We start from the raw sequence: 27,406 nt of genomic DNA, 5'->3' as shown, positions 1-27,406 counted from the left end.
CTACTTTGCAACTGTGAGGCGATGTGCAGAGTATGAGCAGAGCTGTCCTTAAAGGGAGCTGCTGCTCATCTCCTCTCAGCCCCAAAGCAGTCAGATTTACATTTCCTTGAGGGAGGTAGAGTTTTTGAAATCCCTCTTCCCTTAGTCCACCCTCCATCATCAACGGATCCCAGGAAGGACTCCCTCCAGAAATTCAAAAGCAAGCTGCCAAGCTCTTTGGTGCCTTCCAGGTGGTTTCCTTGCCTCATACCTCAACACCTCATCATTGCATTTGAAATTCTAGAATTCCTTTCTTCCTCTACTCAGGGAACTCCCGCCTCAGTCAGGTCAGAAAGCAAGCAGAGAAAGGATTTGGGGGTCTTGAGAGATGTTTGATGGTCATAATTCCCGCCTTGCAAGCTCCGGGGAGCAGACAGAAAACGAGCACTGGTAAAAAGGTATCAGCATTCTCTGCTCAGCATTCATACAGCAGCAACTCTTGGCCTGGTTACTGAGAGCTGTGTTCTGACTAGCTTTACCTGCCTCTCCTTCTCTTCCTTTCCTGTACCAGAAGGAAGGTCTGCCTTCTAAGCATTATTAGTGTCTGGGAAAAGGACGAAAAAAGAACTGAGAGAGGCATTTGTTTTACATGTGGGGTAAAAGAAACATTTTCGTCATCTGAAGCCCAGCTAGAGTCGCCCTTTATTGCAGCTTTTTGCTCTAGAGGCCCCAGACCTGACTGCAATCAGAGAGTACATATCGTGTATTTGTTTCTTTTTTATTTGGTCAGTTTTGATTTTGACTTTGATTTTGGGGCCACACCCAGATGTGCTCAGAGCTTATTCCTGGCTCTGTACTCAGGGGTCACTCCTGACAGTGCTCAGGGGAACCATATATAAAGGGTGCTGGGAATCAAAACCTGGTCTGCGTATGCAAGGCAAGTGACTAACTCACTGTATTTTATCTCTTGTTCCCCTACCTTTTTCTTATTTTGGGGTCCACATCTGGTGGTGCTCAGGGCTTACTCTGTGTTCAGGGATCACTATGGTGGTACTTGGGAGGACCAAATGGGGTGGTCAACCCAAGATTAAACCAGATTAAACTTGACTGTGTGCAAGGCAAGCATCCTGTCCACTGTACTATCTCTCCAACTACACAGCCCCCCTTCACCAATTTTTTTAAAAAGCTGTTTCTTAGCCTGAATTCTCTAATGGGTGACAAGAAGCAGTTTTATTTTCATTGTCTAGATTTTGGAGGAGGGGTATTTCTTGGCTTTTCTTCCCTTTCATGGCTGAGAGGATCAAGCCATCTTTTTTTCTGCAGCCCTCCAGGAAGGGGACATGGGACAAACCACACTCAAGTTGTGGTCTTTCATTGTTCCTCAGATGAAGGAAACTAGTGAAAGTCAGGGACCCTTCACTTATCTCAGGTTCCACAGGAGATGCTATGTAGCTGAGGATTCATCAGACTGTTCAGCTGTTTGCCTGGGCTATATCCAAGCACCTCTTGTCTAGACTTTTTTTTTTGGTGGGGTTAAACCCAGCGATGCACAGGGGTTATTCCTGGCTCTGCATTCAGGAATTACCCTGGCGGTGCTCAGAGGACCATATGGGATGCTGGGAACCGAATCCGGGTTGGCCACATGCAAGGCAAACACCCTACCCGCTGTGCTATTGCTTCAGCCCCTTGTCTGGACCTTTTGAGGTAGTTTCTGTTAAAGGAGTTCTAGATCTCTGCAGATGACCTCAAATAGACATTGGAAGAATAGACCATCTCCATTATCTCTCACTGCAATTTCTGTTTACATCGGTGCCTGCCCATGCACTCACAGCCCTCCATCCCAAATCACCATCAGCAGAGAAAATCTAACTTACTCATTTTTGTATGTTTTATCTAGCACAGAGTGGGTGGGCAGAGAATGATTGGAGAGAGAAAGAGAATGAAAAGGTTTTGTATCTATCTTTCCATGTGACCATTGCAATTAAATGGACCCCATTAAGTTCTTATATTTTGAGTCGGCCCTTGTTCCTTGTGGACCTGAGTTAGTTCTTCTGCATTTGTGCACCAATTTCAAGTGTCTGAGTATGCCTCATCTTTGAAAAGCAAGGAAATCAATACTGAGGGGTGTGCAGTAATCTTCACTGCACTCCCTTTCAGACAAGGCTACTTGGAGACGCTGCCACAGAATCAACCTTTATGCACAGATACAGCTATTTCTAATTATTCCTATTAATAAAGACTCCATCAGTCCGCAGAACACTTACACATCCACCTCTCTAGTATAGAGATTTACCAATCCTGGATGCTTCCGGTTTAGAGGCTTCTGCCCCAGATAGTTAAATGCCAAACCTGCTTTTTGATCCCCAGCTGTGTCTGGCCTAAAATACACCTGCGGCTTCAGATGCTTTGCCCCCTCCTTCCTAAATCAACCATCAAGAGTCGTGGCTACAACCACACTTATTTCTCAGCAAATCTGGTACGAATCTTGAGGAGCCGCGCGCGTCATAGCACCAGCTCGGCGCCCACGGCGGGCAAGTGCCCGAGCGCGCCCCCGCGCCGCCCTACACGCCGCTCCGAGACACGCGCACGCGCACACGCGTCCCGACTGCGCCGTGCCCGAGGCCTCCTGCGCGCTTCCGCCCGCGTCCTAGCAACGCCCGCAGTGACGCGCAGGCCACGCCCCCTCCCGCGCTCCTCCCGGAAGTTGCCCGCCGGGAGCAGGACGCCCGGCTCCGCGCGGTCCCTGCTGCTGCAGCCGCTGCTGCTGCCTCGGCCGCTGCCGCTGGGCCACCGTCTCGCGGCGAGAGAGCATCTCGGCCGCGCCCGGCGCCGCACATCGCCGAGCGAGAGACCCAGTGAAGATGGCTGGGCCACAGCCCCTGGCGCTGCAGCTGGAGCAGTTGCTGAACCCGCGACCGCGCGAGGCCGATCCTGAGGCCGACCCGGAGGAGGGTGAGGCTGGAGCGGGGCGGGCACGGCCACGTGCGGAGCGCTGGGTCCGGCCTGGGCCAGACCGGCTGGGCGGCACGGGTGGGTGGGCTGGGCAGTGGGGCCTCTGGCCAACATTCCGCCGGCTCGGGGGAGATCTGGCTCCCGGGGTGAGAGCGGGGGAGGCGGGAGGCGGTGCGATGCCCCGTCCGCGCTCTTGACCACCCGGTGCTCGGGTGCGCGCGGTCCAGGGGACCCGAGCTTAGAAAGCAGGTTGGGAGTTAGTTTCCAGGGTCGCGTTAGTTTTCGGGGTGTCGCGTTAGCCACGAGAAGAGAGGAAAGTCTCACCCGCTTGTTTATTTGTTTATTTTTATAAAAAAAAAAACAAAAAAACTCGGCCTGCCCCGTAGAACTTACGTGGAGAATGAAGGAAGGAGGTTTCGTGGGGCGGTGGTGCGGGCGACTTAATGCCACGAGGCTTCCGAGCACTTGCTCAGGGGCTGATGCTTGAGACTTGCATTTCTGTAGGCTAATGTGCAAGGTCAGGGGGTGGGGGCGGGGGACGGCCAAGGAAGGACAACTGTGAAGGCTGGAACCCGTTCCTGGTGGAGGAATTTATCCAGGAAAAAAGGATCAGGAAGTGCCCAGAGGGATGGGGCAGAGTGAGGCCAGAACCGGCCGATTTGCCATGTGTGAGTGAGTTGTCACACATGGACGGGGACTCGGGCTCGTTGTATATGTTCCAAAGCATTGAGATCTTTCCAGCTCATAGATCCAGAGAGCTTTCTGCACTGGAGCATCAGGATGATGACAGCCGGCCTGGAGGGTGGGTGTGGGGAGGGGAACGGGGGCGGGGGACTTGGAACAGTGAGTTTCCTCTTCGTGGAAGTTGGGGATTTGGGAAAAAACACTCAGCTCTGTGTTGGCTGGGGTTAGCATGAAAGTTCCTTCCAACCTGGAGACTCTGATTGCTCTGCCCTGTCCCCCACAGCCACTGCTGCCAGAGTGATTGACAGATTTGATGAAGGGGAAGATGGAGCCGATGTCCCAGCAGTGGGCAGCATTAGAAAGCTGGCCTCGGCCTCCCTGTTTGACTCAGACAAAAGGTATTCTGGCAAGACCACCTCCAGGCAAGCTTGGAAGGAAGACCATTGGGACCAGACCCTGCCTGGTTCTTCTGGTAAGTAGAATTTTTTGCAGGGTACTCTCTCTAACCTACTCTTTTTTGGGTTAAAATGCACTCCCCATGACCTCTGCTGGATCTCTGCCTGTGTATCCTCACCTATTATCTTATCTTAGGCAAGATCATTGATTTGACATTAGAAAGGGCTTTAGAGGTACTTAATTTCACTTCCTAAGGAATCTAAAGCCCTTAGAGACTAAGTGGCCATACTCCCTAGGTTTAGATTAATGAGTCACCATAAAATAGAGTGAAAGAAAAGGTAGTGCATTTTGGGTATTGGAGGAGGCTATGTGTTGGAGAATGCATGGCACCTGAAAAGCATGATGGTACTGGATTTTGGATTTTTGACTCTTTTCCTTCAGTTTTCCAAATCTTTGCATTGGGCCACTCTATGATACTAGGCTGTGAAACCTATTTTGATCATAAAAATAACAGTCCTTCCCACTTCCTGGTAAAAGTTAGTGAGTTGCAGTTTTATTTTTATTTATTTATTTTTTCTTTTTGGGTCACACCCAGCGATGCTCAGGGGTTACTCCTGGCTCATGCACTCAGGAATTGCTCCTGGCGGTGCTCAGGGGACCATATGGGGTGCTGGGAATTGAACCTGTGTCGGCCATGTTGGCTGCGTGCAAGGCAAACGCCCTACCCGCTGTGCTATCGCTCCAGCCCCATGAGTTGCAGTTTTAAAGCTGCTATAGAAGGGAATGAATTTGGTGTTTACTGTGTGGTGCCATGAGTTTTGTCACCGAGAGGTCAGAGGTACCATATTGTGAATACACAGGTGATATAAATAAGTATCATTCAGGTTATGATACCTGAGATTTAGTACTGATGAAGCTGTAGGGTTTCCTGATAAACTCATTTATATGTCCTACCTAGAGACTCTTTACCAAAAAGGCCAGTCAAGACATAAATGTAATATTTATTGAGCTCTCACATGTGTCAGGCCTTGCAATAAGGTTTTTGAGTTCTAAAATACTGAGACTTACAGGTACTCAAAACTGTTGTCACCATTATCACTGTACGTGTCATCTTATTTAATCTCCCAGCAGCACTTGAAGTTATAACTATTTATACCCATTTTACAAATGAGAAAATAGAGAGACAAACTAAGTTACTTGCTCAAGATCGTGTACGAAAGAGCAGAACTCAAATCAGGCAGACTGACTTCACCATCATAATCTTAACTACTGCTTTTTAAATGAATGTTTCTTTCCTTTTTTCCCTTTTTGAAAAATCTCTTTCTTTTCCCCCCTCCCTTTTCCCTCCCTCCCTCCCTCTCTCCTTCCTTCCTTCCTTCCTTCCTTCCTCCCTCCCTCCCTCCCTCCCTCCCTCCCTTCATTTTAGGGATCAAACCCAGGGCCTCATACCTGTAAAGCAGATACTCTACCCTTGAGCTACACCCATGACTCATGGATGTTCTTAATCTGAAAGCAGTATGCATACAAGAAAAACTTCACGAGAATATTTTTGTTTGCCTCCCTCCACTCCTGTTTTTGTTTTTAGGTCACATCCTCCTGTACTTAGGATTTAGTCTTGGCTCTGGCTAAGTGATCACTGTTCTGGGACTCAGGGCACCGTCCATGGTACCAGGGATCAAACCCAGGTTGGCTGCCTGCAAGCTAGCTTTCTTTCCACTGTACTATCTCTCCAGCCTTGTGTTTAATCCCTTTTGCATTTTAATTTTTGTATGTTTATTTTTGTCAGACTTCTTTATGTTTTGACTTTATACAGTTTTTTTTAAAAAAAATTACTGAAGACCTATCACATTTTCAAAAAATCTATTGGAAAATGTTGTTGATGACTGATTTCTATTGATCTAATAATTATGCTTTTTTTCTTTATTTGATTTTGGGCCACACCTGGTGGTCCTACCAACTTACTCCTGACTCTGTGTTTTGGAATCATGCCTGACATTGCTCATGTGGTGCTGGAGATTGATCTTGTCAGCCTTGTGGACAGCAAGCCAAGTGCCCTACCCACTGTAATATCTTCTTAGCCCTAACTGTGCTTTTTTTTTTTTGGTCCATGAAACCTTTAAGTACTGTGGATAATCAGTAAAATTGTATAGGTATCTTACAATAAATACAGTCTTAACGTTCTGCTTACAGTAGGATAAAGTTCAAATTCCTTCCCTTGGAAAATAAGGCCCCTCCTGAATTGATCTCTGAATAACTCTCTAGACCCAGTCACTTATAGTTCATTGCACTCTTGTTCATTTTTGTGATGCTGGGCATTGGATCCGTTTTTTACTCTTTTCCTTCCTCCTTCTCTGATGAGTAGTTACTTATGCTTAAAGAGTAGAACAATGGGGCTTGAGTGAGAGCTCACAGGCTCAATGCATGCTTTGCACTGGGTGGCCCTGGAGTTCCAACTCCAGCACTGCATAGTCTTCCAGGCCCAGAGCTGGGAATAGCTCCTGAGCACTGTCGGGTGTGGCTCCAAAATAAAACCCCCAAAATTGAAATATAGTGTTTCCTCCTCATCAGGCCATTTTTTACTTTTCCAAGTTTGATGGTACCTTTTGTCTACACGGTATACTAGTGACATTATTGTATGCATATCTACCTTTTTACCACAGGTATTAACATTTCTTAAATGGCATTCCTTAGCATTTATCTATGCTTGGCTCATAAGTGCTTAATAAATATCTAATAAGTGAGATAAACAAATGTGATAGAGATTGTGCATGTACAGTAGGTGGATCTGAAACTATTTTTATCAGATGCTTGCTTGGAGACACTGTAATTCCCTCACTAGATGAAAACTTACTATTCTTCTAAGGCCTTGCTAAAATTCTGTTGTTCCACAGTTAACTTTTTAAAACTTTGGTTTTCTGGGGTCATAACGGGGGGTGCTCAGGGCTTTCTTCTGACTCAGTACTCAGGGATCACTCCAGGTGAGTTTCAGAGGACCACGTAGGGTGATGGGATCAAACCCAGGTCAGCCTTGTGCAGAGCAAGCGCCCTGCCTGTTGTACTGTTTCTCTAGCCCCATATTTTTTTTTTTATTATTAGTGAAACACCATGAGGTACAGTTGTAGATTTATAATTTTTTGTGCTTGGGTTTCGATTATACAATGATCAAATACCCATCCCTCCACCAGTGCCCATTTTCCACCACCATGGATAATATTCCCCCAACCCCCATCCCCCCCATCCCACCCTGCCTCTGTGGCAGGGCAATCCCTTGTGTTCTCTCTCTTCTTTTGGGTGTTGTGGTCTGCAAAAGAGGCCTTGAGTGGCAAACATGTTCAGTCCATAGTCTACTTTCGACATGCATCTCCCCTCCTGGGAGGATCCTCCAAACACCCTTTATTTGGTGCTCCCTTCTCTATCTGAGCTGCCCTTTCCCCTAGAATGCCCGGCTGGCCTCTAAGCTATGGAGTAATCCTCCTGGTGCTGATCTCAGCTATTCTTGGGTATTAATCTCATACTTTGTTACTTTATATCCCCCAGATGAATGCAATCTTTCTATGTCTATCCCTCTCTTTCTGACTCATTTCACTTAGCATGATACTTTCCATGTTGTACCACTTGTATGTAAATTTCATGACTTCATCTTTTCTAAGAGCTACATAGATTGTGTAGATGTACCATTGTGTAGATGTACCAAAGTTTCTTTAACCAGTCATCTGTTCTTGGGCACTCAGGTTTCTTCCAGTTTCTGGCTATTGTAAAGAGTGCTGCAATGAACAAACAAGTGCAGATGTCACTTCGACTATACATTTTTGCCTCTCTGGGATATATTCCCAGGAGTGGTATTGCTGGGTCAAATGTGTGCTCAATTTCTAATTTTTTGAGAATCGTCCATACTGTTTTCCAGAAGTAGCCCCATAATTTTTTTGTCTTTTTTTTTCCTTCATTTTTTGTTTCTGATTTTGTTTTTGTGCCATACTCAGCTGTGCTCATGGATCACTCCAGGTGGGTTTCAGGACCATGCGGGGTGCTGGGGATCAAACCCAGATTAGATCCAAAATAAGCACCCTACCCATTGTATTGTATCTCTAGCCCCATAAAATATTTTTGTCTTTTTTGTTTTTGTTTTTGTGTCATACTCAGCTGTGCCAGGGATCGCTCTTTGCTGGACTTGGGCAACCACATGGGGTGCTGGGAATAGAGCCCAGGCCTGCCATTTGCAAGGCAAGAGCCTTACCTGCTGTAAAATCTTTCTGGCCCCTCAACAGTTAACATTTAACTCTTCTCTGAGCTATCAAAACTTTGTGACAACATTTGAATACTTCTTTGTGTTATGGTTGCTTTTTGCTTTTTTGTTTTGTTTGGGGGCCATTCCTAGAGGTAGCCAGGGGACCTTGTAGTGCCAGGGATTGATGACTCTGGGGCTCCCACATTAAAAACATGTGCTCCTACCATTTCCTGGCCCCTGTATTGTGAGTTGGTGATCTTTCTGTTTCTTTGATTTTGGGTGACACCCAGTGGTGTTCAGGAGTTAGCATTGACTCACTCCTGGCTGGGCTTATGGGGTTATCGGATGTTGGGCATTGAACCTGGGTTGGCCAAGTGCAAGGCAAGTGCCCTATTCATTTTTCTATTTGCTTGGGCTCAATTTTGTGTGTGTGTGTGTGTGTGTGTGTGCGTGCGTGCGTGTGCGCGTGTGTTTGCGTGCGCGTGCTGCTCAGGGGGTACGCTTGGTTTAGTGCTCAGTGGTTGCTCCTAGTAGTGTTTATGGGGCCAAATGGTGCTGGGGGTTCAACTTGGGCCTCTGACCAGCAAAACATGTCTACTGGCCCTTTGATCTATCTCGCCAGTCGTGTCCCCTCATCTCCCTCCACTCTACTATGGTTTTACCTCTTTCCCACGAGAATCTTTGGGTAAAACCCCATGTTTTTGTTTATCATTGCTTTGCCTTAGTATTTTTTTTCTTTCTTTCCTTCTTCTTTTGTTTTTGGTTTTTGGGCTATACCTCGCCATGCTCAGAGGTTGCTCCTGGATCTGCACTCAGGAATTACTCCTAGCAGTGCTTAAAGGACCAAACGGGATACTGGGAATCAAACCTGGGTCGGTCGCATTCAGGGCAAAAACCCTATCCAGTGTACTAACTCTCCGACTCCCTACCCTTAGTATTTTAGAGATATTAGATACATAATAAATATCTGTTAAATTGAGAACAATGCTTAAAAAAAATTAGATACTAGACCAGAGATATAGGAGGTAAGGCACTTGCCTTATCTGTGGCCAACGTGGTTTGAATACTCTACACCACATAGGGTCTTCCCTGAGGACACTGGGAGTAAAACCTGAGCACATATCCTTCTCTTCTGTGCACCCTCCCCCCCCCCCCCCCCCCCCCGCCAGCATCTCCCTAATTAGCTGGTTCTTTCATTACAATGAAAGATATGACCTGATACATGTCTCAGGTAACATTCACTTTTCCCATCTTCCCTTACTGTCTAGACCAGGAAATATCTGATGCAGAAGGGTCTGGAGCTGAAGATTCCGAGGAGCTGGGGCTGGAGGAATCTGATGAGGATGCCAGGAGTGCCACAGAGGAGGAGGAGGAGGAAGAGGAAGAGAAAGAGGACAGCGAACTCGCCCCCAGGAAGAAGAGTGGAAAGCTTGTCGGGACAGGATCCAGCTTCAGGGCCCCACATATCAGTGACTTTGAGAAATTTACTGAGGGAATGGATGATCTTGGTAGCGATGAGGATGAGGAAGAGGAAGAGGAAGATGAAGAGGAGGAGAGCGGCATGGAAGAAGGGAATGACGATGAAGAGGTTGAGAGTGAGGAAGGCGAAGCTGATGCCAGGAACAGTGAAGATGACGGTGTGGTGATGACCTTCTCCAGCGCTCATGTGTCTGAGGAGGTGGAGAAGGGAAGAGCCGTCAGGAACCAGATAGGTTTGTATAGGATTTGCTGTTTGCTAAGTTTTTCCCCAAGTGTCTGCACAGGATCTCCTTTCGGTCCGTTTGGTTTTGGCTGTTTGCTTTCTCTGGTGTCCTTCCAATTAGCTTGTGACGAGCCCCACTTGCCTGGAAGCCTAAAGCCTCGCTTCTAGCCACTGAGCCAGCTGTTCTGCACCAAGCTCTTAGCTGCTTCTGCTCTAGTGCTTTGAGCAATTGGAAGGTTGAAGAGTATTTTTTCCTCTCTAGGCTCCAACATTCTCTCTCTCTCTCTCTCTCTCTCTCTCTCTTTCTCATCTCTCTCTTATATAGCAATTATTTGCTTGCAAGATGCTGAATTTATTTCCTGTGTGTTTCCATGACACGCAACTGATAAGACCCCATGCCACTTAGGGACTGGCATGATTTCTTTTACCTTCCCTCTGTCTCTGGCCCAGATTTCTTACAGAGGAATGAAAGTCTCTTTTCTTTCTTTCTTTCTCAGCACTGTGGGACCAGCTTTTGGAAGGAAGGATCAAGCTACAGAAAGCTCTGTTAACTACCAATCAGCTTCCTCAACCAGATGTTTTCCCTGTTTTCAAGGACAAAGGTGGCCCAGAATTTGCCAGCGCCCTAAAAAATAGTAAGAATATTTAAGCTCTATTGGGATACTTCGAATCACTGGGGTTCGTTGGTCTATGCAGGGTCTATACAGCCCTATAGAATTAAAGAAGAAATTTTATTTTAGTGATAATAGGGTGTAAAAAAGTTTTTCTAAAAGTCCCTATCAGATGAAAAGAACTGGTTGAAATGGATTTGGGGTGGGGGGTGGGGTGTCACTGGAGCCATACCTCGGGGTATTCAAAGGCCACGCCTATCTTTGTGCTCATGGCCACGCCCATGAGTGATTGGGAGACCAATAGTGGTGCCAGGAGGCTGTATTTGGTGCCCAGGAGTTGAACCAGTTTCATGGCCACAGCCATATGCGAGGCAAAGCACCTTAACCTCTGTACTGTCTCTGGCCCAGAATTGGGCTTTTGAATAATGATTATTAACTTTTTTTCACCCGTCCTCTCTACCCTTCCCTGCCCCCTTCTTTGTGAATTACTTCTTTAATGTATAGAGAATACTGTTTGAATACTGGAATAGAACAAAAGGGCAGGGGGTGGGAGAATGATGACTATACCCAGACTATAGCCATTCAGTTGTTTGTGTCATGTGCTTGAGATGGTCCCTGAAGCATCACTGGATACAGCTCTGAAGGCCCCCAAACACGCACCACCAGGCTAGCTCTTCCAGGAGGGGAGGGCCCCTGAATACCACTAGGTATGGTTCAAAATCTCCTCCCAGTGATAATTATATATAATTTTAATTTATTATTATTTGATTTTTGGGTCACTCCCAGGAATGCTCATGCATTACTCCTGGCTCTGCACTCAGAAATTACTCTTGGTGGTGCTCAGGGGACTATATAGGATGCCAGGACTTGAACCCAGGTCAATTGAACCCAGGTCAACTATCGCTCCCAGTGATATATTAAAAAAATATTTCTGCACATGTGAGAGATTCCTTTCCAACTTTATGACAATAGACCATAATGCATTGTATATGTCCCTATCTTGGTAAACAGCTTAGGAAGTTTCTTTGTTACCTTGTTCTGGCTGAATAATTTTTACTGTGCTGTGCATACTGAATCTGTACTGATCAGAACAAGTACTGGGGCTTAAATTGTCTTTAATGAAATAAGTCACTTTGTAATTTGGTCTTCTAGCAGTCAGACCATCTGGGTTTATTTTATTTTTTCTTCCCCTCTCTTTTCTTTGTCCCTCTGTTTGTTGATACTAGATGACATGAACGGTGCCACACACAAAATGGGCTGTGGTGCTTGCTCTGTTCTAGTGGGTGCTCATGGGCAGTGGGAAGGTGGGATGAGGTCTTCACATTTGACTACAGTGCTCCTTGGGGTTCGCACTCGTTGGGTTGCAGTTGTTTGTGCACTTGTCACCAGGGTGAGCACTTTTAGTCGAGGCACACAGGCTATAGCTGTGGAGCTCACTAGGGGTTGCTGCAGTTCAGTGCTCACACAAGTGCTTGCTAGAGGTCGCACTTCCTGGCCAGGGTCTCATGCATCTGTTTTGTTTTGGTGCTTGCCAGGGGTTGCACCTCTTTTGGTGGTACTCATACATACCTGACTGCGATGCAGGTGGGAAATCACTTTTATGGCCAGGATTATAGGGCACAAAGCCACCCAGGCTGCCTGGGTTTAGATTTCACTGAAGCTGTGGATGAGTTGTACGAATTAGTTGATGAGTTGAGTGAATTAATTCAACTTCACAGAAAAATCGAGATCACGTGATTATGAGAATTAATAAACAGAATCACCGTAAAGCTTTAGTGCAGTGTCTGTTGCACAGTTTATACAGCCAGGGTCAGTACTTTTTGCTAAAAGAGGCATTTGACAATGTTCAGCCTTGTGAATGATGTTCATCAGTGTAACTAATCATCATCCACACTATATTCAATGCTTACTGACTTTATCTTTTTTTTTTTTTTTTTTTGTGGCCATACCCAGCAGTTCTCAGGGTTAACTCCTGACTCTGGGCTCAGGGATCACTCCTTGTTGGACTCAGGGGACCATATGGGATGGCGGGGATCAAACCGGGGTCAGCCCCACGCAAGGCAAATGTTCATGCCCCGCTTTTTAACTTTTTATTAGTATTCTAATTTCCTATGCAATTTAACACTTCCTAGGGAAAGTGGTGGGTTGTGTTACATTCCACTGTAGCACTGTCGGCACTATCCTCCTGTTGTTCATTGATTTGCTGGAGCAGGCCTAGTAACATTGTAACACTTAAAATTTAACTTCTACCTCAGTGACTATGGAAAGATTACCAGAGATTTTCTCTTCACCCCAGCCACTTCCTTGAAGCGTCCAGCCCTCCCTTGAAGTATTTCCCCGCTGGCTTTGATGATGCTGTATGTGTGCCCTGGGTTCTCCTGCCTTGATTTCTTTTCATCTGTGTCAGTTTCATTGCATTTAGCATCCTATTCTCATACTGTGTTTAACATTCTTTTCTCCCTTGGCATTGTTTTTTGTTTATTATTTGGGGAGACCCTCTGTAGCAGTGCTGGGGCTGCCTGACTCCCCTTGGTGGTGTTTAGTTGGCTGTACAGGTGCAAGAACCTGATCTGGGTGTTGGGCGTTGGGCATGCCTCCTAAGTCCTAACTAAATGGTATACTTCCAGCTATTTTTTTGCTACAGTAAACTTCTGAGCAGCATGCTTTGTATGTCAGCACACTTACCCTCTTTTTTTTTTTTTTTTCCCTTTTTGGGTCACACCTGGCGATGATGCTCAGGGTTTACTCCTGGCTTTGCACTCAGGAATTACTCCTGGCGATGCTCAGGGAACCATATGGGGTGCTGGGAATCGAACCTGGGTTGGCCATGTGCAAGGCAAACGCCCTACCCACTGTGCTATCACTCCAGCCCCTTACACTCTGTTTTTCAGGAAATAAAATTTGGTTGTTTTTGATCTCTTTTTCACTTTGTTATCTCTGACTTTTCTTTCTTTCTTTTTTTTTTAAACAGAGCTAAGGATTAATCTTAGGACCTTACACGTATGCAAGCAGTGTGCCTTGCCATTAAGTCCCAACTCCAGTACCTGCTTTGGCGTTCTTTTCTATAGCATTAGGAAGTAGGCCTCTTATGTTAGTGATAATAATATATGAGGGAGAAAGCAAGTTACTTACAGAAATCTCAACATAGATTATTTAAAACATTTCCTTATAGACTATATTGAAACTATATAAATGTAAAGAGGACAGCATTGAACCCTATATGCCACTGTCATAAACTAGGTGATGAAACAGTGACCAGTTCAAAGTTAATCTTATTTCATCTATATTTATATTAACTCTCCCCCTATTTCTAAATTATTTTGAACAAATATTTGACAGCCTATCATTATATCTCTAACTCTTTCAGCAGATATCTCTGAAAGAAAATATTTTTTAAAAAAATTATAATACCACTGTCCCACATAAAAACATTAGCAACATTTTCTTAATGAGCATAACTGGTTTGAATGGATAAGGGAATTGAGAGAGACAGCATTTTTGTAATAATAATAATAAAAAGTAAAAACTTTTACTTTTTTTTTAGTTCTGTAGCTTTAAATGAAATGCTTTAAATGAAATGATTAAAGGAAAGCTAAACTTCAGACATAATAAGTTGACCTTTTAGTGAAATGCTTGTTATTAATGTATTTAATGGGATGCATTACAAACTGCAGTGAGCACTGTGTTTCATTACAGGTCTCAAATGCAATATCATTAAAGACCTTTAATAGAAACAATGGTTGACATTTTGATATTTCCCCAAAAAAACAAAACAAAAACCAAACTACACCCCCAAAAAACCCAAATAAGAACACAGTAAAATGTAACATAAATATTGAAATTACTTGCTTAAGAGTATATAAAACAAAGTTTTGTATTAATAATTTATAGTGTGGGGTCAGCATGATAGTACAGCATGTAGTACGTTTGCCTTGCATATTGCTGACCTGGGTTTAGTCCTCAGAACTGCATATGGACCTCTGAGTCCTACCAGGAGTGATCCCTGAGCACTGAGCTAGGAGTAAGCCCTGAGCACCTCCAGGTGTGGCCCCAAACCAAAACCAAACAAAAAATTTACAGTTCTCTCTCATCTTCCCACTTGAGTTACAGTCAACTTCCCATTTCCATGGCCTTTCCTAAGCCCCTATTTTGACTGAGTATGACAAACTTATTTTCTCTTGGCACTGTCCCCAGCAGTGTTGAGGGGTCTCAGGGCTACTCCTGGGGGCACAGATCTGACGGTTTGGCGTTCAGGGACCATAGCGTCACTTTTGGTGATGCAGATGACCAAACTCAAGGCCTTATGAGCCACACCCCCAGCCGAAGTAGAATGAAAAACACATCCTGCCTTTGGGGTGGGGGATAGGAGTGGTCACTCACTGTGGTGTTCAGGCGACCATGTGATCCTGGGGGTCGAACTCTGGGTTTGTAAAGCATGTGCTCCAGACCTTTGAACCATCTTCATTGCTTCTAGACTGAAAAAAAATTTTTTCCTTTTGTTTTGGAGGTGGGAGGAGGACAGCAGAGCACTCCTGATGGAGGTAGTAGGACTTACTAGGATTCCTTGCCCTGCACTTGTGTCATATGGGGTTACTGGGGATCGAACCCAGGTCAGCCAAGTACTGTATCTATTCTATATTTCTAGATTCAACAAAATCGAAATTAAAAAAGAAATTGGGGTTTTGAGCCACTCCCAGGGATGCTCAGGGTTTACTTCTGGCTCTGTGCTCAGGAATTACTTCTGACCATTCCGGTTGGACCATACGAGATGCTAGAGATTGAATTTGGGTTCAGTGCCCTACTCGCTGTACTGTTGCTCCCTCCCACTCCCCCCCAAGATGACATTTTTAATGCTAGTTTTACCTTAGCACTAATTGACACCTTTAAGAGTGACTTCTCAAATCTTGTATCAAGTCAAAAGCAGTTAGTCTTGATAGTGTTGATTTTTGAAATTTTATTTATTTTTAAACGAGCTGTACATTTATGTAACCCAAAATTCAAAAAGTACTGACTATACGTGGAAAAATCCCCCTTTCCATCCTCAGTCCCATATCCCATAGGCAACCAATATTATCAGCAAAATTACCTTTAATTACTTATTTGCCTTAGGTGACAAATCCATGAACATCTATTTCATTGTTCTCTCAATTAACACTTTATGAGTTCGTGGCAGAGTTCTTGCAAGTGATCTGCAGAACTCTGAAAATATTCTTAATTACTTGAGATAGGTTAAAGTACTGCTTGGGATAAAGGTACTTAGAAGTGGCTGTAAGGCTAGTAGGTTTGAGGATCTAGATCACATGAATGAGATTGGTTTGCTGATGGCTATTCATTATTAAAAATTATTTTGATTTTTATGGTACTAATTATGAAATTGTCTCCCGTTTTAAAAATAGAAGCATTAATATTTTGTTCTCGGCCATAGCCAGCAAGTGGTACTTAGGGGCTGCCCTGGGTTTGCTTCTGGGGGAACCATGCGGAGCCAGGGCCTGACCCAGGCCTTCTGTATACAGGGCGTGCTTTCAGCCCTCAGAGCAATCCCTCTGGCCCTGTCATGTCTTTTTTTTTTTTTTTTCAGGTTTATTTATTTAATTTTCCTTTTGGGTCACACCTGGTGATGCACAGGGGTTCCTCCTGGCCCTGCACTCAAGAATCATTCCTGGTGGGTGCTGGGGGTACCATATGGGATGCCGGGGATCAAGTCCTGGTCAGCCGCGTGCAAGGCAAACGCCCTCCTCGCTGTGCTATCGCTCCAGCCCCTGTCATGCTTATTTTTTAAAAATTCAGGAAATACATAAAAGCATTAAGAAGAAAATAAGGATTATTTGTAATTCTCTGCTGCAAGGAGTAACCACAGTTGTCACTTTGATGAATATCCTTTCAGACCTTTTTTTGTGCCTTAACACAAATACACACCTACCTGTTTTTAAAACAAATGTGGAATCTTACAAATGTGGACTATTTTGCAAGCTTATTTTTTCTACTTAATATATCTTTTTATGTCAGTATATTTAGATGTACATCAGCATTTTTAGTGACTACAGAATATTCCATTTTGTAGATTTACTGCAATTTATTTAACCAATCTGTGTTGATGGATGCTTGGTTTTATTCTACTTTTTTCACTTTATAAAGCATGCTTTGAGAAACATCCCTGTTCACATATACATATTTATGCAATTTGTTTAAAAGTTGCACTGTCCAATAACAATATAATGCAAGCCTTATATGTAATCTAAAAAAATTTTTAGTAACCACATTAAAACTAAAAAAAAACAACGAAATAAAAATTGGGGAGTATGAAATTTTAATGCACAAAATACAATTTTAACATGTAATCCATATTTAAAATGATATTTTTGAATTTTTATGCAAAGTTTTTGAAATTTAGAGTGTAATAGACTTGCTGCTCATCTCTTTTCCCTTTGTTTTGGCTTTTTTTGGCTTTCTGGGTCACACCCAGCGATGCTCAGGGGTTATTCTGGATCTGCACTCAGGAATCACTCCTGGTGGTGCTTGGGGGACCATATGGGATGCTGGGGATCAAATCAGTATCACATCTCAGTTCATGCAAGGCAAAAGCCCAACCCACTGCTCTAGCCACCTTTCCCCCTTTTGGATCACACCAAGAGGTGCTCTGTGGGGACTCATTTATGAGCCATGCTTGTGGGATCCTGTGCCGCAGGGGTTGAACCTGGGACCCCAGCCATCACCTTGACGGAGCTTATCTCAATTTTTAACTGTCACAGTCAGTGCTCGGTAGCCACCTATAGCTAGTGGATTTTGCACCAGACAAGAAGTCTACATTCTCTGCAAAAGTAATTGCTAGGATAGCACTGTAGTTTTCCCCCCAGACTTTTGGAATGTGCAGAGCTTGGGGAATGATATGGAATGCCAAGGATTGAACTGGGGTAAGCTGCATGTAAGACCTCTATCTGCTATACTATTTAATGCTACAGCCCAAATTCTCATCTTTAACAGTTATTTTCCTCTATTTTTGCCTCTACAGAGTGTTACTGGTCTCTTGCTTTTCCTAAACTGGGGTTTAGAAATTAAGACCATCATTTTTTGATAAATTTGAAAAATGCGTGATAACTGTTGACTTAACTTTGAAACTTATGCTATGTTTTTATCTTTTTATTAGAGAGTTCTAGTTAGGAAGATTTTTGATTCCTTTTGAGCTTGTCCAACCTGGTTAGTTAGGCAATTGTATTAAAAAACTGGATTACAGAGCAAGTACTTTTCCAAAGGAATCAAGTGGTGGAATTAGGAGGAGAGTGTCAAATTCTGATTTTGTTTTTAATTAAACAATAGTTTTGTGTTCTGATAGCTGAAGATAGTCTAAGAGCAAAGTGTTTGCTGGTTGGTTCTTTCTGAAGGTTTCAAGGGAAGCATCTTACCACATCTCTGGCTCCCCCCCCCCCCCCCCCCCCCCGACCACCACCACCACCCTTGCATGCGCCTCCGCCTGGTGTTTTTATGGGTTTCTGTATTATCTGTGATCACTGTCACTGTCCTCCCATTGTTCATCAATTTGCTCGAGCGGGCCCAGTAGCATTGTGAGACTTGTTACTGTGTTTGGCATAGTGAATACCTTATGGGTAGCTTGCCAGGCTTTGCCGTGGGGGCGAGATACTCTTGGTAGCTTGTGGGGCTCTCTGGGGTGGAGGAATCGAACCTGGGTTGGCCATGTCGGTGGTGTGAGAGGCAGACGCCCTACATGCTGTGCTATCGCTCCAGCCCTGTGATCATATTTTCTTTTTCTTTTTCTTTTTTTTTGGGTAATTGATGCAACATTGGCTTACAGGTGTGTTGACATTTATAAGTTTTAGGTTATGATGTTACTACACCACCACCAAAGTGCTAGTTACCCATATCCTTCCACCACTGAAGTGTCAGATTCTGGGGCCGGAGCCATAGTTATAGCAGATAGGGTGTTTGTCTTGTGTGTGGCCAACCTGAGTTGGATCTCTGGTATCTCATTCGGTCCCCCAAGCACCACCAGGAGTGATTCCCGAGTGCGGAGCCAGCATTAATCCCTGAGCACCTGCTGGGTGTGACCCACCCCCACCCCCCCTAAAAAAAGTCAGATTCTTTTTTTTTCTTGTTTGCTTTTGTTTTGGAGCCACACCTGGCAATGTCTGGGGGCTCTGCCCTGCTTGATTCTCAGGGGTTGCTTTTGGTAATGCTCCTAGACCATTCTGTGCTGGGGATCAGATACACAGGATTCCCGCATGCAAGCACCCTGGCCCCTTGAGTTGCCTTTCCTGAACTGGAGAGTGGGATTCTGAGGGAGTGATCCACTCAGCCTGCAAAGATGGGTCCTAGATGGGTCCCGAAGCTGTGGAAGTTTGCACATGACTGAAACCAATCTAGTCTGAAAATTTGTTTCACAATTTTGGTAATTGGTATTAGTATTATCTTCAGATCCAGAATCAATCTTTAAAAGTGATGAGTTAGGGGCTGGAGTGATAGCACAGCAGATAGGGCGTTTGCCTTGCAAGCGGCCAATCCGGGTTTGATTCCCAGCATCCCATATGGTCCCCCGAGCACCACCAGGAGTAATTCCTGAGTGCATGAGCCAGGAGTAACCCCTGTGTATCGCCAGGAGTGACCCAAAAAGAAAAAAAATAATGAGTCAGAGAAGGGAGCAACCCTAACTTGCAGTAGGCTACCAGTAGTAGCCCCATAACAGACTCACTCTCTTCACAATACTTACAGGAAATTTGTACACTTCTTTGTATCATGTAACATCTTTTTAATTAACTCACCTTTATAGGTGCCAGGCTAAAAGAAATGAAGAAGCAACTTAAATAGTGCCAGTAATTCTGCCAGCCCTTTGCTCAGTGAGTGCCTTACCCACTGTACTATCTCATCACCCCTCACAGGGTATGCTTTGCATGCCACAGCCTTAGGTATGATTCCTGATTCTTTGTACCATGTGGGTCTCCAGGCACCATCAGATATGGTACCAAAAAACAAAAAAGCTAAAAGGAGCCTCATCAAATAACTAGTATAAGTATTTGGCTTATTGAGGTATTATTAACATACAGTAAACTACTTTAAGTTCTCAGGGACTGGAGAAACAGTACAGCAGATACTTTAAAAAGGAGAAACCCTGGGGGCCAATAATACAAGGAGCAGGGGGTCTGCCTTGCACGTGGCCAACCTGGATTTGATCCCTGTCACCCCATATGGTAGCCCAAGCCTGTCAGGAGTGATCCCTGAGTATAGAACCAGGAGTAAGTCCTGAGCACTGCTGGCTTCCTCCCATACCTCCCGAAAAAATAAAAAAAAAAAACATGAAGGGAAAAAACTAAACTGACTGCTTGAAGATCTCATTTCTCTGCCTCTGTTTAAAGCAACATATCTAGAATGGTATGCAATCTCAGATCATCTCTCCCATTGTCTCATGAACCCTGTCCAGTCAAGCCAAGATCTCTCCCCAACCCTGGCCTTCTGTCACAGAGATGACAGCCCTAAAAAGGTAAAAGGTAAAGGCCCTCCTGTTGATTGTCGATTTGCTCGAGCGGGCCCAGTAACGTCTCCATTGGAGACTTTGTTGTTACTGTGTCTGACATATCGAATACTCTTGGTAGCTTGCCGGGCTCTCCGAGAGGGGCGGAGGAATCGAACTCGGGTCGGCCATGTTGGCCGCGTGTAAGGCGAACGCCCTACCCGCTGTGCTATCGCTCCAGCCCGGAGATGACAGCAAGGGACAAAATTAAATCATCCATTTTCAGTGCTCATTTTACTTAACCTGTTAGCAGTGTTTGTAAAATTTGACCTCTGTATGCACCATGAAAGCATTATCACAATTAGGAGAAGGAAGTTTTATTAGCTTCTTTGTAGTATCTTCACTGCCCTCCCCCCCCCGCCCCCGCCATCCCTAAATGCCTCTCATTGCTATGTACCGGTAGGTTAGTTTGTGTTTTCTAGAGTCTCATATAAATGGAATCATGCCTTTCATACTGTTGTGTTCCCTGACTTTTAGTGAGCATGCTGTATTAAGATTCATTGATTTTTGTTGCTGTTGTTGTTTGTTTGATTTTGTTTTTATGCAACATCTGGCGATGCTCAGGGTTTACTCCTGGTTCTGTGTTCAGGGATCACTCCTAGCCATGCTCAGGGAATCATATGGGATGCTGGGGATTGAACCCAAGTGAGCAGCATTCAGGGCAAACATCTTATTCTTTGTATTAATTGGCCTCCAGGATTTCTCCTTTTTAAAGTTACTTTGGGGGGGCTGGATCAATAGTACAGCGGGTAGGGCATTTCCCTTGCACGCGGCTGACCCAGGTTCAATCCTTGGTATCCTATACGGCCCCCCAAACACCTCCAGAAATAATTCTAAGTGCAGAGCCAGGAGCAACCCCAGAGCATTGCTGGGTGTGACACAAAAAGCCAATAAATAAATAAATAAACTTTGGAGCTCTAGGAGATAGTTGAGGACTTAGGACACATGCATTTTATGCTTTTAAGTCAGACTTGATCCCCTGCACCTCATGACTCACTGAGCCTTTCTGGATGTGGTCCTGGAGGGTCTCTGGTCCCTCCCTGTATGGCCCTGGGGGTTCTAGTACTATAGGGTTGAGCAGCACCCTAGCATTTGCCCTGGCCTGCTTGGCTGAGTATCACTGACAGTGGCTTCTGGGCCTTCTGAACACAGCCTGGGACCCCACATCCCCTCAAAGATAAAAGTTACTTTAATAAGAGAAATAGAACAGAGTTCAGAAATAGATTCATATATATATATGGGTAATTGACTTTTACAAAGGTGCAAAGTCAATTCAGTGGGAAAACAATAGCCTTTTCAACAAAATAATGCCAGAAGGTAACATAATTTATTTGTGTGTGTGTGTGTGTATATATATATATATATATATATATATATATATATATATATAAAGAACATGAACTTCTAACTCCACTTTACAAAAAAACCTCACAAAATGATTAAATATAAAACATAAAACTGGGGCTGGAGCAATAGCACAGCAGGTAGGGCGTTTGCCTTGCACATGGCCAACCTGGGTTCGATTCCCAGCATCCCATATGGTCCCCTGAGCACCACCAGGGGTAATTCCTGAGTGCAGAGCCAGGAGTAACCCCTGTGCATCACCACGTGTGACCCAAAAAGCCAAATAAATAAATAAATAAAATAAAAAACAAAACATAAAACTGAAAGTTTTAAAGAAGGCATAAAGAAAAATATTCATGAACTTGGATTCAACCAACATTTTTAGATGCGTGAAAAATATTATTTATACAATAATAAAAGAATTAATGATAGACTAAGTCAGAATTAAAATTTTTTGCACTGAAGGACCTATTGATATAATTAAAAGACCAGGTAGAGACCCTAAGAGAAAAATACTTCTCTTGTATACATCCAACAAAGAACTTGTTGGTGATGTTATTTTGGGACCACACCCGAGACTGTGCCCAGGGCTGACTCCTGGCAGCCCTGAGCACGGAGATCACTCCTAGCAGGGTTTGGGAGACCCTATGTGGTATTGAGGATCAAACCCCAGTTGGCCACCTACAAGGTAAGTGCTGCCTCCCACCCTCTCTGAACAAAGAACTTGTGTCCAGAATAATTAAAGAACACTCAGCACCCAATAAAATATTTATTTCTAAAAAGGTGGGCGCATGGACCTGGGGCAGGGCTTAGGGGACCAGAGCACATGCTTTGCATGCAGAATCCCAAGGTTTGATTACCTGCCCTGCATCGTCCTTTGAACACTGTCGGGAGCCTGGAGTAGTTAATTCCTGGACGCCACCCGGAGTGGCTCATAAAACAAAAAACAAGTGGAAGGGGAGGACAACCTGAGCACTGGCAGGGGTTATCCTGGTGACCCCTGAGCATTGCCACTGGGGTCCACAATGAACAGTGACAACAAAACGTGGCAGGGGCAGAAAGATTTGTAGAGAAACTTCTCCGACTTAGGATAACAAACACACAAAGTCGTTTTGAATGATGACAACAAGGATGCAGGGCAGTTGATACTCTCAGGCATTGCTGCCAGGGATGCGTAAGAGTATGAACACTTTGAGAAACAGGTTAGCAGCTTTCTAAACAAAACCAAATGTCTTTATCAGATAATGCAGCATTGCTACACCGGAGGAATATTTCCACTTCATAAAGACTTGTCCACGCGGGCTTATAGAAGCCATACTCACAACCACTAGAAAGTTGAAATGGCTCAGATGTCTTTTGGTAGGCAAATGGATAAGCCATAAAGCAGTGAAAAGGAACAAGCCATTGATACATGCAAAAACGTGGATAAGTCTCAAAGGGATTGTGGTAAAAGAAGCTGATCTCAAGAGATTTTTATCTTTTGATTATCCCTTGTAATTTATATCTTTTTATATTTATAAATTATCCCTTATAACTTACAATTTTTTTTGCTTCCTAAGCAGTTGCTCCCAGGGCTCCAGAGCTCCTCCTGACAGTGCTCAGGACCCCCTTGTGCAGGGATCAGACCTGGTGTTTCAGACATACCAGGCATATGCAGTGGCCTGTTGAGCTGTTTCCCTGGCCTTTAGATCATAGACTTCAAAATTCCTCTTTTTTTTTTTTTTTTTTGCTCCTTTTGGGTCACACCCAGCGATGCTCAGGAGTTATTCCTGGCTCTGCACTCAGGAATTACTCCTGGCGTTACATGAGGAACCATATGGGATGCCGGGGATCAAACTCAGGCAGGCCGCTGTGCTATCACTCTGGCCCCTAAAATTCCATTTTTAAATAAATGGCTTTCTGGAAAAGGTAAAACTAGAAGGATGGGAGAATAGGCCTGTGGCTGGTAGAGGTTAGTGGTGTGGGAAGCTTTTGATTACCAAGGGGCACTCCCGTTTTCCTCTTTGCTTCTTGTAAGTTTACATTTTCCTCTTCAGTAGCCTCATTTCCTGGCTATGTTGCCTAACTGTTTCTCCGCAGAGGCTCGCCGTAGAACCCTTCAGTTTGACTTGATTGCAAACATTTTGCTTGGGTCGAGGGAGGGGGGACAAGGAATAAATAGTTGTGTGCTCAGTCCCAGATAACTCCAGGAATATTCTTTATGGTAACACATCCATGATACAGTACTTCAGGGAGGGAGGAGTGGGCTGCATCCTCCTATCGTGTCATTTTTGCTTGAAAAATATATCTTTGGCACTAAAACCTTACCCAGAAGAGAAAAATAGATTACACAATGCTTCTAGATTTTTGATGTGGGTTAGCACTGAAAAATGAGATGTCTTTAGACTCTTTTCCCTTCTCTCTCTGATAAGTGATATAATGTGGTTTGGACACTCCAAGATTCCTGAGATTCCAGGTTCTGGTTGATGATTTACTGCAAAATTGCTTATAAATTGAAGTAGAAAATGTTTTGCAGACCTGGCAGCTTTCTGGCTCCACACCCATTTGTCACCCAGCATTTCCCTTTGTGTATAGAACAAGAATTAATTAGGCTGCACTGCAGGAAAAGTTTATGGCTATAATTTATATAGGATGAATTTCTTTTTAAAGAGACAGCATTGTTTTCTTACACCTATATACATATAAGTGTGTGTATATAGAGAGTATTTTTTTTTTCTCACTCAAGACAGTGCCTGTGATCTTTTGGCATAAACACCATTTTTCTGCTTAATGCAGGGTGTTGAGGCATAGATGCTTTTATATTGATTGCTTTCTGATTAAATTGATGCTCTCCCCCCCCTTCTTTTATTTTGCGTTTGCTTTAATTCATTGTATACCAGCGAGTAGCACTCATTTCTAGCAGGCAGCTCTTAGTTTTTGGTTTGCATTTTAGGCATCGATCAGCCTCTCTGGTTTCCAGGGCTTTGTGTTCTTTTAGTCTCTTCAAAGACTTGGGATGGTCGTTTTCTTTCCTTTTTTTTTTTTTTAAACTCCCCTCTCTTAAAGGGTCTTGTTCATTCAATTAATGTTTTCATAATCAATGCAAGTCAGAACTTGCAATTTGTTCCTGATTTGCACATTAAAGAGCTCCATTAATTAAGAATCCTGGTGTTTGGCATGTTCCAGCAGGATCTGTGCATTATTTACATGGTAAAAGTGCAAGATGCAAGTTTCTTTTTTGCAGTGGCAATTGCAGGTTTCTTTCTTTTTCTTTCTCCCTTCTCCCTTTTCTCTTGTGAATAACAGTTCACAACTCATTGAGCCCCTTAAGGATACTCTGTACCGAATTAGAACAAGGTAGCCTACTGAAAGGGAGCCACAGTGGAAGGAGAGATAGCAAATTCCTCTCTTCCTTGTAGGAAATTCCCGCCAAGGCACAGTTTATGAATTGGTATATATAGACAGATAGACCTCTGTGCTTACGCCACTTAAGTTGTTTTACAAAATACATAATACTGTTTTCAGTTGCTTTTTTCATGAAACCATTTTCCCTCAGGGTTTGGATTTTATTACCATTTCCTTTGGAGTTCTTGAAGGCAGCCAGAGATATTCTCTATCATGATAAGAAAGAGGGTGTAGAAAACAGAAGAAGCATGAACTCAGACTACTTGTTCCGTGGATCCCTCTTGGTTCCGCCCATGGCTGATGCTCACATACTCATCGTGATTTTCCTAGCAGTAGCTAATCTGTGGAAATACAGACCGCCAGGATTTTATTTTATTTTTGTTATTTTTAAATTTTTTAAAAAAATGTATAAAGTAGTTCAATATTTCATTACACTTAATAGTCAAACACCAATACCACCGCCATTACACCTTCCCACTACCATATTTTGGATGTTTCCATCCTGAACCCCAATCCGTGCCCCAAAGCAGAACCAAAATAATATATTTTGTCTTGTTTGTTATAAAAGACTGCTTACAATGTTGTTAGACGTTGATGAGCCTTGTGTGCATATATATATATATATATCTGTAAAAAAATTTTTTCCCTCTAATATTGGTTGCCTCCTATTTTGAACTCCATCAAATGTGGTGCAGTAATCTTGTAGTATTAGGTAGGGTGTGTGGTATGAAGTGTCCCGCGGCTGTGAATGCGGCCATGTGGTCCAGGAATAGGTTCACTTGTGGGTGAGGCTCAACCTGAGTATGTGGAGAGTTGAGCATGGCGGCAGTTGAGTTCTAGAGGCTTTCAGCAGCCAGGGCTGGGTCCTTTGGGGTGGGGAGGGCTCTCACCCACCCCCTTCTGGGGCGCCCTGAGTGAAACAGTCTGGTGTGGAGTCCGGTGGCATGGTTATGGTGAGTGTCATGTTATGCTCCCTTTGGGGAGAGAATAGACTGCTAGGATTTTAGAAACACAGAAGCTGCTAGGCATTTTCCAAGAGTAGAAGCGTCATCTTGTATTTATGAAACTCGCTAGGAATTTTATGGAACTTATTTTTTAAAACATACATTTCTATTACTATGTATAGGTTTTAAAAAACCCTTCACATATCTTTATATAAAACGTATTTATGGGGCTGGAGTGATAGTACAGCGGGTAGGGCGTTTGCCTTGCACGTGGTGACCCGGGTTCGATTCCCAGCATCCCATATGGTCCCCTGCGCACCGCCAGGAGTGATTGCTGAGTGAAGAGCCAGGAGTAACCCCTGTGTATCGCCGGGTGTGACCCAAAAAGAAAAAATAAGGTATTTATGAGATCTTCATGAAACAGACTACAGAGGTAGTATGGGAATTAAGGTGTTGCCTTTGCATGCAGCTGACCTAAGTTTGGTTCCTGGCACCACTTACAATCCCCTGAACATCACCAGGAGTGATTCCTGAGCACAAAGCCAGGAGTAGACCCTGAGCACTGTAGAGTGTGGTCCAACCCCTCCCCCCTCCATCTTCACATCTTCACAAAAAAACTAAAAAATGTTTGCATAAACAGTATAGATGTGTATAAAGTAAAGAAGAAAAGTTCTTTCACTTTTCCAGACTCCTGTATTTAATTTTTAGAGGAAATGATGTGGGATTTATTTTTCCAACATGTATCTATTTTCTTGCCTGATATTAATTTTTCCATTAAGGCTTTTTGGTTCTGTTGGTGCTTGGAGCTTATTCCTGACTCATTAGGGGCTCTGCAGTGTTGGGCTGACTCTATACCTCCCACATACAAAGTTTGTGCTCAGCCAGTTGAGCAATCTCTGACCCTCTGAGCAGAGTTTTAATGGGAGTACCAGAGGGAGAGGAGGTGATGGGGGCAGCATGAAGGGAAAAAACTAATTATAATGATATCTCTGAATTATTTTAAAGACAGTTGTATATCCCCCCTCAGAATTTTGTTTTGGATCCACACCTGACAGCACTCAGGCTTACTCCTGGCTCTGCACTTGGGTTTCATTCCTGGTGGACCAGGGACCAGATGTTGTGCTGGGGATTGAATCTGGGTCAGCTGCATGAAAGGCAAGCTCCCTGCCTGTTGCACTGTCTCTCTGGTTTCTCCTTTCCAATGATCATTAATGTATATTTTCTTTTATTTATAATACGTTTACAACCTATCTTAGGTAATTTTGCAGTGACCTGCTTTTAAATTATATTTGAAATAAATTTGTTATATTTGATGAATTTTACTTGAAATATGACCTGCTTTGAAAGTTTATTATACTGGGGCTGGAGCAATAGCACAGCGGGTAGGGCATTTGCCTTGCACGTGGCCGACCCGGGTTCGATTTCCAGCATCCCGTATGTTCCCCTGAGCACTGCCAGGGGTAATTCCTGAGTGCAGAGCCAGGAGTAACCCCTGAGCATCGCCGGGTGTGACCCAAAAAGCCAAAAAAAAAAAAAGTTTATTATACTTGAGCTACACTTTGTTCAATTGTGTGTGTGTGTGTGTGTGTTGGAGGGTTTGGGGGAGAAGTAAAGCACATCTGCAGTGCTCAGGGGACCCTGCAGTGCTGGCTGGGGATTAAATCTGAT

The 27,406-nt window shown here is 44.0% G+C and overlaps 1 protein-coding gene across 1 annotated transcript in view; it reads left to right on the top strand.

Moving 5' to 3' along the window:
• The first annotated feature begins 2,722 nt into the window (after positions 1-2,722).
• AATF (apoptosis antagonizing transcription factor) overlaps positions 2,723-27,406 on the top strand; it is a 119,054-nt gene continuing 94,370 nt past the window's right edge. Inside the window, exons 1-4 of the mRNA XM_056127228.1 lie at positions 2,723-2,931; positions 3,899-4,087; positions 9,505-9,948; positions 10,436-10,573. Of these exons, the coding sequence (XP_055983203.1) occupies positions 2,841-2,931; positions 3,899-4,087; positions 9,505-9,948; positions 10,436-10,573 (862 nt within the window). The 5' untranslated portion in view covers positions 2,723-2,840. The remainder of the gene's footprint in view (positions 2,932-3,898; positions 4,088-9,504; positions 9,949-10,435; positions 10,574-27,406) is intronic.

This window comes from Sorex fumeus, unplaced genomic scaffold (assembly GCF_029834395.1).
Source record: "Sorex fumeus unplaced genomic scaffold, SorFum_2.1 ptg000063l, whole genome shotgun sequence".
Lineage (NCBI taxonomy): Eukaryota > Metazoa > Chordata > Mammalia > Eulipotyphla > Soricidae > Sorex > Sorex fumeus.
This window is presented reverse-complemented; position numbering and strand designations above follow the sequence as displayed.